The following is a 17,985-nucleotide window of genomic DNA, read 5'->3' on the forward strand; positions in this document are numbered from 1 at the left end:
GAGGGCTCCAATGTAAAGGGGCCCTTGGCTGTCGAAAGTGTGAGGTAGCCAGGAAGAGGGTTACAATGTAAAGGGGCCCTTGGCTGTCGAGGGTGGGAGGGAGCCGGGGGGGATGCCAATGTGAAGGGGCCCTTGACTCGCCACCGCACATACACCGTAGGTTAGAGGGCCTGGCGTCACCTAGCAACAGCATTGTCCACAGTTGCCCCTGGAGGTGATCCATTCACTGTGTGTGTGTGTGTGTGTGGTCCCAACTCCCCGAGAATAGCACAGCAGCCTGCTGAAGAGGGAATTCTATCTCCACCTCTGTCCTGATGACATTCTATCAGCACTACAGTGATGACAACAAATGTATTGATTCCTACCAGTCTGCGTGGTTCCCTCCTCTGACTGTCGTGAGATGAATGCAGTGAATGTTACTGGCTCCAGATAACAGCGTCTGCTGAATGACTACAATGCCAAATTAAATTAATCAAACTCTGATCTGTGATGCATTAGCTGGATGAAGGGAAGAGGCTTAGGGGAGAGTGCCGGAGAGAGACGGAGGACTGGAGGAGGGGATGGAAAGACAAGAAGAGATGAAAGATGGAGAGAAGAGGGGGTCTCAAACAGAGCAGTTCTTTTTAAATGAATGTTAATCCCCTCACTGGGACCTGGGCACGTATTTCACAAAGTTCTGATCCAGGATCTGTCCACGGAATCCTATTCTGACAAACCTAGCCCTAAACCTGATCCAGGGTCTGTCCATGGAATCTTATTCTGACAAAACTCACCCTAAACCTGATCCAGGATCTGTCCACGGAATCTTATTCTGACAAAACTAACCCTAAACCTGATCCAGGATCTGTCCATGGAATCTTATTCTGACAAAACTAGCCTTAAACCTGATCCAGGATGTGTCCACGGAATCTTATTCTGACAAAACTAACCCTAAACCTGATCCAGGATCTGTCCATGGAATCTTATTCTGACAAACCTAACCCTAAACCATGATCCCACTCTCAGAGGGAAATGGTAGATCTCTCACATACAAAAATAATATATCTTGCTCTATGTGTGCGTGTGTGTACGTTCAGGAAAAGGAAGAGCAAATGTTTTTATCTAGTTCTAAGACAGTCATGTGTTATTGTCAATGTAATGTCACCTGTTATTGTTACTGTAATGTGTCAGTGTAATGTCATGTGTTATTGTCAGTGTAATGTCACATGATATTGTCAGTGTAAAATCATGTGTTATTGGCAATATAATGTCACGTGTTATTGGCAATGTAATGTCACTTGTTACTCTTTGTGTCATGTCACATGTTATTGTCAGTGTAATTTCATGTGTTATTGTCAATATCATGTTTATATGTTGTTGTCAATGTAATGTCAGATGATACTCTTAGTGTCATGTCACATGTTATTGTCAGTGTAAGGTCATGTGTTATTGTCAATGTAATGTCTCGTGTTATCGTTAATGTCATGTCATGTGTTATTGTCAGTGTAATGTCACGTGTTAGTGTTAATAACATCGTCAGCCTCCTCCTCTCTTTTTTTCCCAGTTTACGGCCACAACATGAAGAGCAGCAATGACTTTGTGGGCAGGATCGTGATTGGCCAGTTCTCCACGGGTCCCCCGGAGACCTCCCACTGGCGTCGCCTGCTGACCAGTCAGAGAACTCCAGTGGAACAGTGGCACAGTCTGCGCTCACGGGCCGAGTGCGACCGCGTCTCCCCTGCCTCACTGGAGGTCACATGATGGAGCGCCACTGAGGCCAGAGATGAGGGGGAGAGATTCTGCGGAGCACTAAAGGAGAAAGGAAAAGGGGTTAGATGTCAAAGGTTAGGAGGGGATGTGGAGGTCAGATATGGTGGATAGTTAGGAAGATGGACGTCCAAAGCCATTTATCATGAAACAAACAAAGTATTTTGTTTTGGTCTGTTTAACATCGTCTTCTTCGTACACTGACTTCCATTTAAACAGAAAATAAATGAGGGATCTGGACACTTCCTGTTGCACACTGAGGGGAAATGGAGTTAGAGGTGGAGGTCAATGTTCAAGTTCTAGTTACTGTCTAAAATATGAAGAGGGGGGTCACTGCAGGGTCACTGCAGGGTCACTGCAGGCAGACAGGTTTTGATTTAGTAACAAGGTGAGGACGGCGTTCTTGGGATGATCAATCCTTAGACTCCCCAAGATGGCTGCTCCTCTTCCACTTCATAACTGACCTCCTACATTTCTAACCTGCATCCTAGCTTCCTACTTGATCTAGCTTCCTAAATTACCTCCTAGCTTCCTGAATAACCTCCTAGCTTCCGGACTGCCCCCAGTTTCCTACTTGTCCTCCTAGTTTCCTACCTGACGTTCTTGCGTCCTTACTGACCTCCTAGCTTTCTACTAGACCTCATAGCTTCCATACGAACATTGTATCTTCCTAATTCAACTCCTAGCTTCCTAACTGTCCTCCTAGCTTCCTAACTGTCCTCCTAGCTTCCTAACTGTCCTCCTAGCTTCCTAAGTGTCCTCCTAGCTTCCTACCTGTCCTCCTAGCTTCTTACCTGTCCTCCCAGCTTCTTACCTGTCCTCCCAGCCTCCAACCTGACAGGAGACGGGATGTGTCCTAAATGACACCCTATTCCATACATGGGGCACTTTGGATCAAAGCCCTGTGAGCCCCAGTAACACACAACATAGTGAACAGAGTTCCATTCAAACAGAAGAGAAGACAACCGTCCTCTAGTCAGTACTGACTTCATATCTGACTGATCTAAATAACTGACAGACTTTGACTGACTGTCTTACCAAATAGCAAGTGTCCTGATCCAGCTGTATCGGGTTACCAGTTTTCCTGATCCAGTTGTATGTTTTTGGTGACCAGGTGTCCTGATCCAGATGTATGTTTTTGGTGACCAGGTGTCCTGATCCAGATGTATGTTTTTGGTGACCAGATGTACTGATTTAGCTGTTTTGGGTTACAGTTGTACTGGGTACTTGTGGAGCTAGCATGTTTGTAAAGCCTTAATGAAGGGCTGGTACATTGTTCAACACAGTTGAGACATCCTATTCCCTAGACAGTAAAATCATCCTATTCCCTAGACAGTGAAATCATCCTATTCCCTTGACAGTGAAATCATCCTATTCCCTTGACAGTGAAATCATCCTATTCCCTAGACAGTGAAATCATCCTATTCCCTTGACAGTGAAATCATCCTATTCCCTTGACAGTGAAATCATCCTATTCCCTAGACAGTGAAATCATCCTATTCCCTAGACAGTGGAATCATCCTATTCCCTAGACAGTGAAATCATCCTATTCCCTAGACAGTGAAATCATCCTATTACCTAGACAGTGAAAGCATCCTTTTCCCTAGACAGTGAAATCATCCTATTCCCTAGACAGTGAAATCATCCTATTCCCTAGACAGTGAAATCATCCCATTCCCTAGACAGTGAAATCATCCCATTCCCTAGACAGTGAAATCATCCTATTCCCTAGACAGTGATACCATTATATTCTCTAGACAGTGAAATCATTATATTCCCTAGACAGTGCAAAAAAAGAATTATGAAAATATCTAGCTACATATTGTTCTGTTCCACATGTCGAAAAGCTGTGGGACAGTACTGTCATTTGTTCTACAGGTGGAACCCAGTGCATGTGTGGGGAGCAGCCATTCTGACTAGTCATTCACTGATCACCTCAGTCTTGTTCTCTGAAGTGATTAACCAACTGTTGCTGATAATCAGTTTATTGAAGTAGTTAGAGGTGAATTCAAATTTTCCTTTTTTGGAAATCATAGAGTTGGATAGATAGCTCATCTTTGCATTTAAGCCACAGTGGCTTCTCTGGCAGAGGAAGAATTTGAAAGTGGTCAATTTCTTCTTAAGTCAGTAAACAAACTGAAAAGGTTGCTTACTGCCTCCTGGAGGTTGTCGTGTGAACAAGCACGGAGCCAACATCGCTGGTTGCGGGCCACCTGCAGTTAAAGCACATTTACTGAAGAATGTTACTAATTGGTCGATAATTTCTGTTAAACTGAATAGAATTGTTTTATCGTTCCTTAACTCACAGTGTGTCATGTCCAGTAGAATACTTCAAAAGGGTGATTGTCCTGAGCTCTGCGCCTGTTGAAATGGCTTTGTGATGGTAGAGCTGTCGATCTACCTCGATGGGGAAAAATATACAGCTGCCGTTTCTGTCATGGTTCTAGTTTGAGTTGGATATACCCACCAATAAAGCATTGGCGTTTAACCATCATGCCAAAAAGCCTTTAGTGGAAATTAGTGGGTCACTAACATTAGAGGATAAAATGTGAAATCTGCAAAATAAAATTACACAATTTAGTTTAAGAGATGGGTGAAAGAGACGTCGCATTTCTTTTGGGTTGAGAATATTGCAAATCCATTTTAGTAATTTAACAGTCTTATCCAGGGCATGTAGACGTTTCCAACTTGTCCTTTGTCGAAAGTGAGTCCACAACCTCTTGCATTGTAAGCACCAACTGAGCTACACAGGACCTGGGTTTTTCGATCGGTCACAGCCCCATAATGGCAAACGCTGTAACTACGGCAACATTTACACAGCGAAATCTGACCTCCAAGTATTGATTGTACGGACAGCAGATTGTGGAACTCACTGCTTTGTCTTTCGGTACCTACATGTTTTAGGTAATTTCTTAGTTGAGCTGACAATCTGCAGCGTTTTACTATTAATGCAATACCTGGGAACATGGCAACACTCCCTTCAAAGCCACTTGGTTGACTCTATGGCCTTTCCATTGATTTCTGGCCTGTGTCTTCTGTTGGATTCACCTCTGCATGGTGCCCGACACACAGATGTTCTGGTTTTCGAGAGAAATGCTATGAGAGAGCTTGTGACACTACACCACATCTTATGGACTTCTGATCAAGAGGACCCTCAGACTTAACTTAATTTACTTGATAGGTTGAACAGTGCCGAACAGAAAGTTAAATTTTTTTCTTGTCAGGACCCCAGACGGGAAACATCGCTCAGGCTTTTCCCTTACGCCTGTTACATTACAGTATCGTTACGTGCCTAGTGGTTAAACTGTCTCTACCGTTCTCACAATCACTCTGGGTTCTCTGGTCCTTTTGTAGTGCATAGCAATTTCTGTTGATCTGCCGAGGTCCCGTAGGAGCCATAGGTCCCATAGTTCCCATAGGTCCTGTGGGTTCCGTACTTTCCGAGGGACTCTGTTCCAAAGCTGGGCACTATTCTGAAATAGGGTGAAATCTGGAAAAAAATGTCAATGATTCTGTCCACTGTTGTGTCAAGCCTAGTTTAGCAAACCTTACAGTGATTATATAACAGATTGTGAGAAAAAGGTATAAATACTACAATAGTGTGAAGATATTTATTTATTTTTTCTGTAAATGTATGCATAGAAATATATTAGATATTTATATTTATCCCAGAAACAAATGTATGTGTATATATTCATGTCCTTTTCTGCCATTAAGGAAAAGGAAAACTGAACAAATTGATGTTAACATAGTTAGGTAATGTAAAAAAGAAAAAGGGATTGTGTGCTGTTTAAACTGGTTTTTAAACACCCTTTTTCTCAAAAGTTCCACAGCTTTAATCTTGGACCAAATAAGTGGTGATTTAATCAGCTGTCTGTCTTTCCTTCTCTAAATCCACTGTACACCATTGGTCATGGCACCCAGAAGGAACTGAGGTGGTGGCTAGACTGATTTTAAATCAGGGTTGGAACCGTTTCAAGGAACCAAAACAAAAATGTTGGTTGCCCTACACTTGTCCCTCCATCCAGGATGTGAACAACGATCAGCTCGCTGACTCTTTCTATAGGAAGCCGCTCTATCAGCAGTGATTGTGGTAATAAAGAATGAAAGATGCATGCTGTGTTTCCAGGGTTCCAGCAGTGTTCCCATTGTGCCTCCATCAAGGCAAATTAGACATTTCCCTATAATCAGATCTTCTTTAGTCCTTAGCCCACTTTACCAGACGTCACAAATAAACAATCAAAAGAAAATGCAATAGGTTTTTAATGTGTTTTTCAAAATGTTCCATGCTATAAAATCTCTTCTTCTCAGTAACATCCATTTCATCCAGCCCACTTAAACAGAAGCAGTATTTTCCGTCAATTTAGCTAAGACAGTGTGGCTGCAATGAGCCACTGAGATTGTCCCGTCCAACAGTGTCCCCTCTAGGCCGAACAAAACCACACTTCAGAGTACTAGAGCGCATACGCACTTCAGGGATCCCCCAGCTTGGCTGAAGCATTTTTCATACATGCTTCTTGTGGTTGGAGAGCTTGTTCAGAAAGAGGCTCTGCTCAATACTAAAACAATTGGAAAACAATGTCAGTTTCCGATCCCTGGTTTAAAATGGAGGATTGGCTCCTATTGGAAAACGTGGGATGCTCTCAGACGCATTTAAACAGCAGGTTCCTATGGGTTCTGAGCAATCGCTCCATTATTACGAGCTGTCATCCGTCGACGGCCCCCGGCAGACGTCCAGTCACAACATGAACGCCAGGGTACCCAATGACTCCGTTATTATGAGGTACACCAGATTGGTTCTGTTCACAACTGGAGCACAACTTGGGCTACGATCTGACACACGGGTTGTGTTGTGTTCTCTCAAGTGTTTCACCGTGTATGACCGTCTCACCCCTCAACGTGTGCCAGTGATTAACTGTATCACTCTCAATGTGTACCAGTGTTTAACCGTCTCACTCTCAGTGTGTACCAGTGTTTAACCGTCTCACTCTCAGTGTGTACCAGTGTTTAACTGTCTCACTCTCTGTGCGTACCAGTGTTTAACCGTCTCACTCTCTGTGCGTACCAGTGTTTAACCGTCTCACTCTCTGTGCGTACCAGTGTTTCAGTGATCCGCGATGTAGAACTGACAATAGGCTGTCTCCGCTTATTCCTGTATCTGTGTGTTTTTAACTCATCCGTCTCACGGTAAACTAGTATTCCGGTGGTGAAGTCACTGTCAGGTTCCACTCTTCGTCCTTCCCAGGCCCACGGTGGTAATTGGGAGCCGTGCTGACTTGTTAAGTAGCAGAGCTGATCTAGGACCCGTTATTCATATTAACATAACATTGACTGGGAGATCGGACTCTAGATCAGCACTGCTGATCTGAGACAATTTGTAGGTGTGGGTCCAGTTCTGGAGGGTGTTGTCCTGGCCTGGAGTTCTGAACTTGACCAGGACCAATATTCTTAAACAATCTCTCAGGGTAGCGGGGCTGATAAAGGATTACTTTGCGCTTTTAGATCGAAATGAGCGACGCTAGAATAACATCCTAGATCAGCACTCCTGCCCTGAGGCGCCTGTAACTTGGCACAGTACGGCACCTGCTCATCGCCATATTATGTTGTTGCTCTGTGTGACCCCAAGCAATAATTCCTGGGTCAAACCGTTTGACTTCTAAAGTCTGTCATCGTTGTAACACCACCATCGTGGGGGGCAAGTTCTGGCACATGCCTGTGGTGAAAATGTAGATGTAGAAAAAACTGAATGCTTGTTGACAATGAGGAAAACACGCACATGCGAGAGCGTGCAATCTGTTTACTTACCTCTTAGACCTCAGACAGATCTTTGTGATGTTTTCAAATCAAAGTTGTGTTGTTTCGTATCAAGGCACCAAATAAAGTCAGCGGTTGTACAACGATGAGTCCCTGTCTGTGTGTGTTTCCTAAACAAGGATTAGTGATTTAATGAACACATGAGATAAATAGCTTAACCTGGTCCCTGGGAGTAACAGCTTCAGGTCAGCATAACATGACCATGGAGTCTCTGTGTGTGTAGTATGTGTGGGTTTCTGTAGATATCCTGGATGTTTGAGTGAAGTTGAATACCCATTCACAGACACTTGCACAAAAACACACAAGCACCCAGAGCTATGGAATTCACTGAGAAAAAAAAATGGAAACCTGCTGAGACTGGACATACACACACAGACACACACACACACACACACTCCAAACACGAGTACACACAAACGAACAGATTTGTTTTGGGTGCAAGGATATGAATGGTTAGGTTACCAAATTGGGTTCAAACCCCTGATTGGGTTCAAACCCCATAATCCTCTGTCCCCCATCCCAACCTCACACCTTCCAGGTCACTGACTGGTCAGTCTGTACTGGCAACCCTCAGATCAAACCATAACAAACAGCCACCTCTTGGATTCTCCCAACTTGGACTCCTCTCTCTGAAACAGACTACATCACACACAACATAGATCAAAACACTTTTGGATTTATATTGAGATTTTACAATTCAAAGTCATATATGTTATTTTCTATGCAATATTTTGAAAATATGCATACATTTTATATATCTTTTTCAAAGATTTCTATAGAAATATTACAAGTTAAACTGTTCTGGAAAAGTGTGGACAACGCTCCCAACCTTTTGTTTGCCAGAAATGTAAAATAATTATTCTATTTATTTTGAAATTATTTAGCAATTTTCTGATCAAATTCAGGGGTGTGGAACTAGGGGGAGTTTAGAGGTCATGACAGGTCAATGTGACCCCCTGGAAAAGAGTGAAAATCATGGGATCCATTGACCCTGATCCCCCATAAACAATACAAACCTAAGCCATTGTCAAATATAGATTTAATTAGCAATATTTTTTAGGGATTGTAATTGAAATATCATTCCAATTGGGTATTCCAACTATGTATTCCCATTTGGACTTCAACATGGTATTGTTATATTAGGATTTGAAAATACCAACCTAACCGGGTAGAATGAAGCATAAGGTGAAAAGCAACAACAACAATTGTAAAAAGCAAATATATTATTTCAATAGCAATATATATTAGATATTCATTTAATTTGTCTAACATTTCCACCCTGTTAGTGCATATTTCCCTCAGAGTGGGACCTAACTGGGTGGAAATTTGCAATGTAAGTTAAACTTTTCTCTGTGATTGCGCAATAGATTGATAATGCTAACCCAAACAGAGCCCCAGGAGATAAACTGTTTATTGTTTTACATATGTTTTTGTTCATCCTCATTTGACCTATTACATTCAGTTACATTTAGATCCACTCACGCACTCGATATATATAATATAATTTGTCTAAATAAATTGTTCTAAATCATCACTGTTTTGATCATTTTTATTCGTTCTCTTGCCTTAATATTAATTGTTTGCATTACTCCTCGCATGTTGAGGGCGTATTTCACAAAAACACTCACGGCATGTTGAGGGAGTATTTCACAAAAACACTCCTCGCATGTTGAGGGAGTATTTCACAAAAACACTCACGGCATGTTGAGGGAGTATTTCACAAAAACACTCCTCGCATGTTGAGGGAGTATTTCACAAAAACACTCACGGCATGTTGAGGGAGTATTTCACAAAAACACTCCTCGCATGTTGAGGACGTATTTCACAAAAACACTCACGGCATGTTGAGGGAGTATTTCACAAAAACACTCACGGCATGTTGAGGGAGTATTTCACAAAAACACTCACGGCATGTTGAGGGAGTATTTCACAAAAACACTCACGGCATGTTGAGGGAGTATTTCACAAAAACACTCCTCGCATGTTGAGGGAGTATTTTACAAAAACACTCACGGCATGTTGAGGGAGTATTTCACAAAAACACTCCTCGCATGTTGAGGGAGTATTTCACAAAAACACTCACGGCATGTTGAGGGAGTATTTCACAAAAACACTCCTCGCATGTTGAGGGAGTATTTCACAAAGCAGTAAAGTGCTGTTACGATGGACTTACGAGTGGTCCAGAACACTCGTTAAATAACGAGCGATGTTACGTGTCACTTAAGTAACGATGCTTTTGGAAATGCATCGATAAGATAACCAGGCACTTCTGTGTATCTTACGATCCTCTTAGCGCTTTGGGAAACCGGGCCCAGATCAAAAAATTTCACCAATTAAGTAAACCACTTGTTATTACACTTGGAGAGATAAATAATACTGTTACTCCTTTACAGATCAGCATACATTTACACAGATGGAATAAGGTGCTTAGGATCAGAAAGCAACTCAAATTAGTTTTTTAAATATTTCAGTAGTACTCTTAATAATATGTAGGCCTACTATTTGCAGATGTTGACTACTGTACGTAACTTATGATATAAAACTAAAAATAGCTTTTGTGTAATGATTATGAAGTATTATAATAATATTTGCATGCTATTTTAATTTCATTTCTGTTTTGAATGTTGATATTTATTACCTTTCACAATGTCCACTGAAGGTTTTTTATTTCATTTGGCACTATCTAGGCATTTTGGCTACAAATGGTCTTCCAGTAGAGTAGGATGAAAGGCTTTACATTTGTGGATTCTGCAGACTCTCAATTAAGCACAATGAAGTACAAACTCACCTTTTCTACCACTTGAGGTTTAATGTGACATAATGGCAAAAAAAACTAAACAACAAAGTTTTTTTCATAACCTATACAATTCTAGAGTCATGCAGAAGTGACCAGTTTCTTTCCAGTTAGACATCATACCTCATTCCAGAAACTCTAAAGCAGTTGCAAGTTGCCAAGAAATGTCACCTCTCTGTGACTGTCAACAGATTTCCTCTGTTCAAGAGGTGGAACAGTGGGGGGTGGGGGAAGTGGGGGGGTGGGGGGGGGGGTGGGGGGATGGGAGGGATGGGAGGTTCAGGGTAAGAGTCTCGGCTTTCATTTGGTGAATAAAGTGAGCTCCTAACATATATGGTTGTGCAAAAATGGACAGAAAGATGTAACTGACTTGCAGGCACATTGATAGACTAGAGGGACCAGGTTCACTCTGCGTTTGAGATTAAATATCTCCGGCTGTCTTTCAGATATGAAGATGTGCCATATGTCATTCTTTTCAACAGGATCTCAGCTTTCATTTGGGTTAGAAAGTGAGCATATATAGCATATATAGTTCTTCTACAATTAATAGAAATGTGTGGCTGATGAATGAGTTCGTCAAGCAAGGTTTAAGTTTTTTAACTGAAATTTTATTGAGAAAAAAGAGAGAGAGGGCAAGAGGGCGATAAAGAAAGAGGTGATGGCTCTGGTGTACCAAATGTCACCTCCCCACTTGCCCAAGAAAAACATTTATGGAAAAATACCTTTCTCTGAGTCACCATTTTCCTAGGGTGGGGAAAGGTGGAAAAGCAGAGTGAATGAGAATGGTGTTGGGCCTTTGTGCAATACAGTGTAGTGCACTATAGAAATATTCTATGAAAACCTGTTACTCAGTAGTCACAAATCTTAAATTTGCTAAATATAATTTCGGTATTGTGGTATTTGATATTACAAAACATTTCTCTCAAAATGCCTTGATATTATTCTCTTGTTGTCATGACGTCATGCACATGTTCAAGTCACCCAGAGCCAGAGGCAGCAAAGCAGCCCCACAACATCACGGTTCCTCCTCCATGTTTGTCGGTGAGGAAGGTGTTCTGATCTCTTTAAAGCATTTTTTTGTTTCTGTAAATATAGAGAGGGTGTGCTTCACCAAAAATATCACATTTGGTCTCACCGGTCATTCTAGCAGGATTGTGGCGTGTTCAGGTGTGTTCGGCAGCCGGGCTTTGTTATCTTTCCAGAAGTGGGGTACTTCTGGTTTGGAAGGTCAGCTTGAGTTAGTATGGCAGTTGCTTGAGGTGCTTTCTCCACCAATCCTCTGATGGGATCTTCGATTCCTCTATTGTTACATGAACACTTGATCTCCCCTTGATCAATTTCATAACACCCAAATGTATCCAACCAACCCCGTCTAACTGCCAAAAATCCCATTAAGTTCATTTCAAGTCGTCCATAAAAGGGATCTGTGCCAAGCCATTCTAGTGATCAGATTGGTGCAACAAAAATGTGACACTGGCTAGCGTGTACTGGTCTCTAGCGTGTTCTGGTCTCAACGAAGTCGAGACAAATAAAACAGCAGTAGGTCCTACCCAGTGAACCGGTGACATTCCAGGGAATATAGTAGCTCCCGGTATTCCAGAGAAATCTCAGGAATCTGATTTTGTTTGCATGGTGTGTAACTATCCAGCCTACCAACCTCAGGTTACTTAACAGATGTACTGACATTGGGACACGAAATAAGAAGGTTTTGTTTTCATTAAATGTATTCTTGAATTATAAAAGGATCTTCTTAGTTCACCTCACGTTTTGAACACGACAATACATGTAAACAGATGCCTACAATGGAACTCAGACAACAGCAGCATCTTCCCTTTATAGTACAATACCGTTCATCACAGTCACATAGGCTGTGGGTAAATGCTGAACACTAAACAGGGAATGACCTGGTAACAGGCAGAGGAGACGAGCACAGACCAGAACGTCAACAGGCCACGTCTCACACGTGACCCTAAACCTTTTCTAATAATGTTAACTTCATAAACCATTATAACCTGTTACAAGATGTTTTAATCTAAAATCACTACTAAAGTCATAGTTCCTCTGAATAGATAATGGAAGCAATCAAAGACGGTGTGAGAGAAGATTAAAAACTGCCCATTTACATGAGAGTCCTGTGTATGCTTCTGTGTGATCATGTATGTGTGTGTATGTGTGTGCACTCCGACTGAACCCTATTCCCATATCTCTGACCATAAGTAGTGTACTATCTAGGGAATAGTGTGCTGAAGTAGTGCAACAAATAGTGAATTTGGTGGCATTTGAGGCATTGAGCGCAGGCCTGTTACACACCACTGGAGATCCTTCTAACAGAGGAGAGAGGGAGGACAGAACAGCCACAAGTCCCCTAGCATCACGTGTGTGTGTGTGTGTGTGTGTGTGTGTGTGTGTGGGATGGAGCCCAATACTCTAGTTGTCCAGTGTGGGGATCTTGCACACGAAGGGAAAGGCCTTGTCACAGCTGTTGTCATTCCAGGACCTCAGCGCTGTTACACACACACACACACACACACACAGAGCTGTTACAAACAAAACAATAGTATAACTCACTGACTCATCTGATGTGTTTTTGTACAGTGTATGTGTGTGTGTGTGTGGAGTGTTTTTGTGTGTGTTATTAACATACCCATTTGTGCTAATGACACACATTCACACTCACGCACACTCACACACACCCGTTCACACACTCCTTCTCAGAGTATTACCCAATAATAAAGGCATGACTAGTTAAAGATGTCTGGTATCACGGCAACGACTTGAGGGGTCAAGCCTAAACAGCAACATTTGTGTGTATGCGAGTGTATGTTTGAATAGGTGTATATGTGTTTGAGCATGGGTGTGACTGTGGTCTTCTGTCTGTCTTACCACTGTGTTGCCGGTACCAGATCTCGACACAGTCCTCCTTTACAGGGAGACTGTGTATCCCATCATCAGGCTGGTTGCCATCCCAGTAGCTGTATTCATAACTGCTGCCATCGCTCCACTCCAGAGTGCCCTCCTGTGGACAGGACAGGTATTACATTTATTCCACGGTAAAACCTTTTGACAATGGCTTGAGAAAAATAACAATAGAACATTTATAATAATTTAACAACTTTAGCAAAAAAAAATTTATTGCAATTTGAAATGTTATTTTGCATTAAACATCTATGTTTTTCAAGTTTTATGAAGTTGGGTAAAGGCTTGACAGGCATTTAATGGACTAGACAGCGTTGTACAGGCCTTTACTATAATACCAACTCTTCCGCCAACCCAAACCCATAACTCAAACTTAATTTGAACCATTTTGACAATTAAATAAGTTGCACGGCCATCAGTGAGTTTATGATGCCTCGTTAAAATGATTCAAGCAGCCCCCGGCCAGGACCTCTCCGCTGCCATAAAAACACTCAGTAAAAGATCCGGTTGCACCCCGTCCTTCTGGGACGCCGTCACATTGAACCTGACTGACCAGCCAGTGTTGGGGTGTGGTCGTGAACACACATCACAATGGAATGGGGGGGGGCACCGCAATGCGGACAGGACTGATGTCTAAAATCAGAATCATTAGACTGATTGGCCTCTCTAGAACCACTAACCTGATAGGCTCCTGGTGGGACACCAGGTGATGGAAATTAATTATCAGGTAACCCACCCCCAGCCTTCTCCAGCCCTCATAGGGTCAGAGTTGAATACCCCTATGACTAAACTGATAGATCTTAAACCACTCAGTTTACCTGTTAGGGGTTTCTACCATATACAAAGCATTGGTGTTGAGTGGCGTAACCAAGGCATTGGTGTTGACTGGTATAACCAAAGCATTGGTGATGACTGGTATACAGTAACTAAGGCATTGGTGTTGACTAGCATAACCAAGACATTGGTGTTGATTGGTTTAACTAAGGCATTGGTGTTGATTGGTTTAACTAAGGCATTGGTGTTGACTGGCATAACCAAGACATTGGTGTTGATTGGTTTAACTAAGGCATTGGTGTTGATTGGTTTAACTAAGGCATTGGTGTTGATTGGTATAACTAAGGCATTGGTGTTGACTAGTATAACTAAGGCATTGATGTTGACTGGTATAACTAAGGCATTGATGTTGACTGGTATAACTAAGGCATTGGTGTTGACTGGTATACAGTAACTAAGGCATTGGTGTTGACTGGTATACAGTAACCAAGTCATTGTTGTTGATTGGTATAACTAAAGCATTTGTGTTGACTGGTATAACCAAGGCATTGGTGTTGACTGGCATAACCAAGGCATTGGTGTTGATTGGTATAACCAAGGCATTGGTGTTGACTGGCATAACCAAGGCATTGGTGTTGACTGGTATAACCAAGGCATTGGTGTTGATTGGTTTAACTAAGGCAATACCTGTCTCCTGTCATGGAGGCCAATCCATATGTCCGTTGGTATCCCTGGGATACGGCTATTGACGAGATCGTAAACAAACATGTTCTCCTCCCAGCTTGAAACGCAGACAGGAGTAGAGAGGGAGAGAGTGTGGGAGGAACGGAGAGAAGGATGGAGGTAGAGTAAGAACACAAAGAAGAGATGCTTTCAGACTGAAGAATGGTTTTAAATAGAAAAGACAAGTGGTGTAAGTCTGTGCTTGAACCACACGGGCGACCATTTCCAAGCACTGTGGGAGAGTGGGATTTATCAATATAAACATTTGCGTGAGAATGATCGTTCATTTACGCTCAACCTTGACCATGCATACACACAGCACCAAGCGGTTGAATGAAGGAACTGCTTCTGAACCTGTGACCAGTTGAAAAGTCATTTTCGAAATATGTGAATCACACAATTGCACATTTCATGCACTCTTCACAACTGGCTAAATTGTGTCATGTAGTTTCACCACATCCTTTGATTCAGTGCATTCCCCATTTACCACTACAGCACTTTCAGTATACTTGCAAACCAAAAATTTCATTATTTTCATAGTGTATTGTTGCATTTCATGTGTTGGTATTGAGTTTCCATCAGGCATGAAGGGGTGATTTTGACCATATATGCTTAATTTGGGCGTTTCGACATGAAAATAGCTGCACGAGAATTGAATCCCCCTGTTTAATGAATCCCTTTTTCATCTATTGGAAATTCCCCAAACATGTCTACGTAGTTTTGACAAATGAGGCCCCAGGTGACCAGGTCAGGGCATCCCATGGAGTGTGTGTGTTTACCTGTAGCCTTCTCACCTGTGTATGGATGAGAGTTTGGCGGACCTGTGGCCGTTGGAGAACTCAGAGCAGTACAGGTCGGCCTCGGCCCAGGTACTGTTCCGTGGGAAGAAACGGTAGCAGTGACCTTCGAACTCCGTCCAGAACAATGGACAGGTGACTGGTGGGCCTGAGTCTGGGAAGTGAAGGGGGAGGGCTGGGGGAGGCCATGTTAAATAAGGAAGAGGAGAAGGAGTAACGAGGGATGGTTAGAATTTAGACCGCAGTACTCCTTTTCCAAAGGCCACAGGAGAGTCCTCCAAATGGTTGGTATGTTCTTCTATCTGGACTCCCACTAGAACCTACAGAGAGACGCGTGGCTGAAACACAAGGTTCCAAATGGTTGGTATGTTCTTCTATCTGGACTCCCACTAGAACCTACAGAGAGACGCGTGGCTGAAACACAAGGTTCCAAATGGTTGGTATGTTCTTCTATCTGTGCTCCCACTAGAACCTACAGAGAGATGCGTGGCTGAAACATGCATGCATCGCGTTGACTGCTATCGATGCGATGCATGCATGCAATTCGCCTGTCCGTCGGCGAGACTCTCTATGTCTGGATCGTTCTGGATCTGTTGCCTCCCGACGCACTCAGACATTGTTAACATCGCCTGGTCAAAACATCTTCCCCCAACCACATCAAGTACTACACAGCTTTGTTCCCAACTTTTTTCCAGGGCAATCCAGATCTCCAAACGAGAGTCACATTTAGCTGCCAGAATTTTGGTGTAATTCTTTATCTTTAGTCAAAACCTCTTACATTAAATGGTTTTGACTATTTGCAAATGTACATTTAACAGAAAAGACAATAGTCAAATGTGCATCACCTGAAATAAAGAAACATGCTGGCAGAGGGACTTTAACACAGACAAGACAACAATTCAAGAAAAATAGAAGTTATTAAAAAAATAGTTTACATCAAGACAGTACAGTATGTGTCACAACATAGTAATATGTATTGTGCCCCATTTACATCGAATGTACACCCCATGTATACTGCATTATACTCAATTTAAATGCATTAACACCCCATTTAAACTCAATTGATGCCTAATTTACACTCCTGTTCCACTTTATTACACTCTACTTACACAATTTATACAGCAATTACATTCCATTTATATTCCATTGCACTCCGTTTACACCCCATTACAGCTCATTGACACCATATTCCCCTCAAAATGTTTGCTATTCGGCACCCGAGAGGGTTGGACTCACCTTGAGTGATCTTGATGTTGGTGGATGGGATTGTCCCCACTGGAAGAGCCCGGAGGAGCAGGGCCACACACAACTCCCAGCAGAGCATCTTCAACACAAACAGAGAAAGACTCCAGAACCACTCAGAACCCGTTCATGTGCGTGCCTGCTGTGAAGGTGTTGGTGTGGTACTGAGTCTGTTTGGCTGAAAGAGGGGGGTGGGGAGAGGGGAGGAGAGAGAGAGAGAGAGGGAGAGAGTGGGGGGAGACAGACAGAGAGAGAGAGAGAGAGAGAGGGAAAGAGAGAGAGAGTGGGGGGAGAGAGAGAGAGGAAAGAGAGAGAGAGTGGGGGGAGAGAGGGAGAGAGAAAGAGAGGGAAAGAGTAGTAGTTTCCAGGAGATTACATGGTGTGTCTGAGTTTTGTGCTGGGGGAGACCTGAAGTGTCATATCACCGACTTAAGTGTTTGTCTATGTGTTTGTGTGAGTCTGTGTGTGTTTGTGTGAGTCTGTGTGTGTTTGTGTGAGTCTGTGTGTGTTTGTGTGAGTCTGTGTGTGTTTGTGTGAGTCTGTGTGTGTTTGTGTGAGTCTGTGTGTGTTTGTGTGTGTGTGGGAGAGAGAGTCAGATAGAGGGAGAGGAAGAGAGGAAGAGAGAGAGCAGGAGAGAGGCCCACACCCATTCCCACATGTCCAACACTCTAGTGAAAGGGAAGGAGGGACAGGGACAGTTTAACGAAAGACACCTCATATTTCTGATCACGAAAAATCATTCACAAACCCTTTCCTGAATGGACCAGATGAGACCTTGACTAGCCAGGAGTATTCTGTCATCACCTGGCCGTCACATCCACCATGTTTAGTATATTCCAAAACTATGAGTAATGTTCTAACAAAAACTCGGCGCTTAATTATATTAACCCCACATTGTAATGTTTACGCAGCGACTCTTTCCCAACGTTCAAATTAACTCTCGGGCTGGTGGTTTGTCCTGTATTAAAACCTACAACTGCAACCAGTGCAAGCTCTTTTTTCACTTTCCCGTTTCAGAATTAGAAGTGTGTCACCACAGGATTAATCTGGTGGATTTGGCGAGGGAAGGTGACATCTCAAGTAAGTTCTGAAGGTCAGATTATTCCCAAATATTACCTTATCACCAGTGGCACACTATTCCCCAATATAGTCCCCTACTTTAGCACCCTATTCCTTTAG

General features: G+C 42.7%; 2 protein-coding genes across 2 annotated transcripts in view; one reads left to right on the forward strand and one right to left on the reverse strand.

Moving 5' to 3' along the window:
* syt17 (synaptotagmin XVII) overlaps window positions 1–7,649 on the forward strand; it is a 37,456-nt gene extending 29,807 nt beyond the window's left edge. The window contains exon 11 of the mRNA XM_029123032.2: window positions 1,544–7,649. Coding sequence (XP_028978865.2) covers window positions 1,544–1,740 — 197 coding nt within the window. The 3' untranslated portion in view covers window positions 1,741–7,649. The remainder of the gene's footprint in view (window positions 1–1,543) is intronic.
* A 3,272-nt stretch (window positions 7,650–10,921) lies between these two features.
* On the reverse strand, window positions 10,922–16,953 carry clec19a (C-type lectin domain containing 19A). Its single transcript, XM_010904380.5, has 5 exons — window positions 16,801–16,953; window positions 15,562–15,739; window positions 14,732–14,825; window positions 13,238–13,370; window positions 10,922–12,858 (listed from the first exon to the last, which is right to left on the reverse strand). Exons 1-5 carry the CDS (start codon window positions 16,886–16,888, stop codon window positions 12,782–12,784), a joined length of 570 nt encoding a protein of 189 aa, XP_010902682.2. The 5' UTR covers window positions 16,889–16,953; the 3' UTR covers window positions 10,922–12,781.
* Between the last annotated feature and the right edge of the window lie 1,032 nt (window positions 16,954–17,985).

Source organism: Esox lucius, chromosome 11 (assembly GCF_011004845.1).
Source record: "Esox lucius isolate fEsoLuc1 chromosome 11, fEsoLuc1.pri, whole genome shotgun sequence".
Classification (NCBI taxonomy): Eukaryota; Metazoa; Chordata; class Actinopteri; order Esociformes; family Esocidae; genus Esox; species Esox lucius.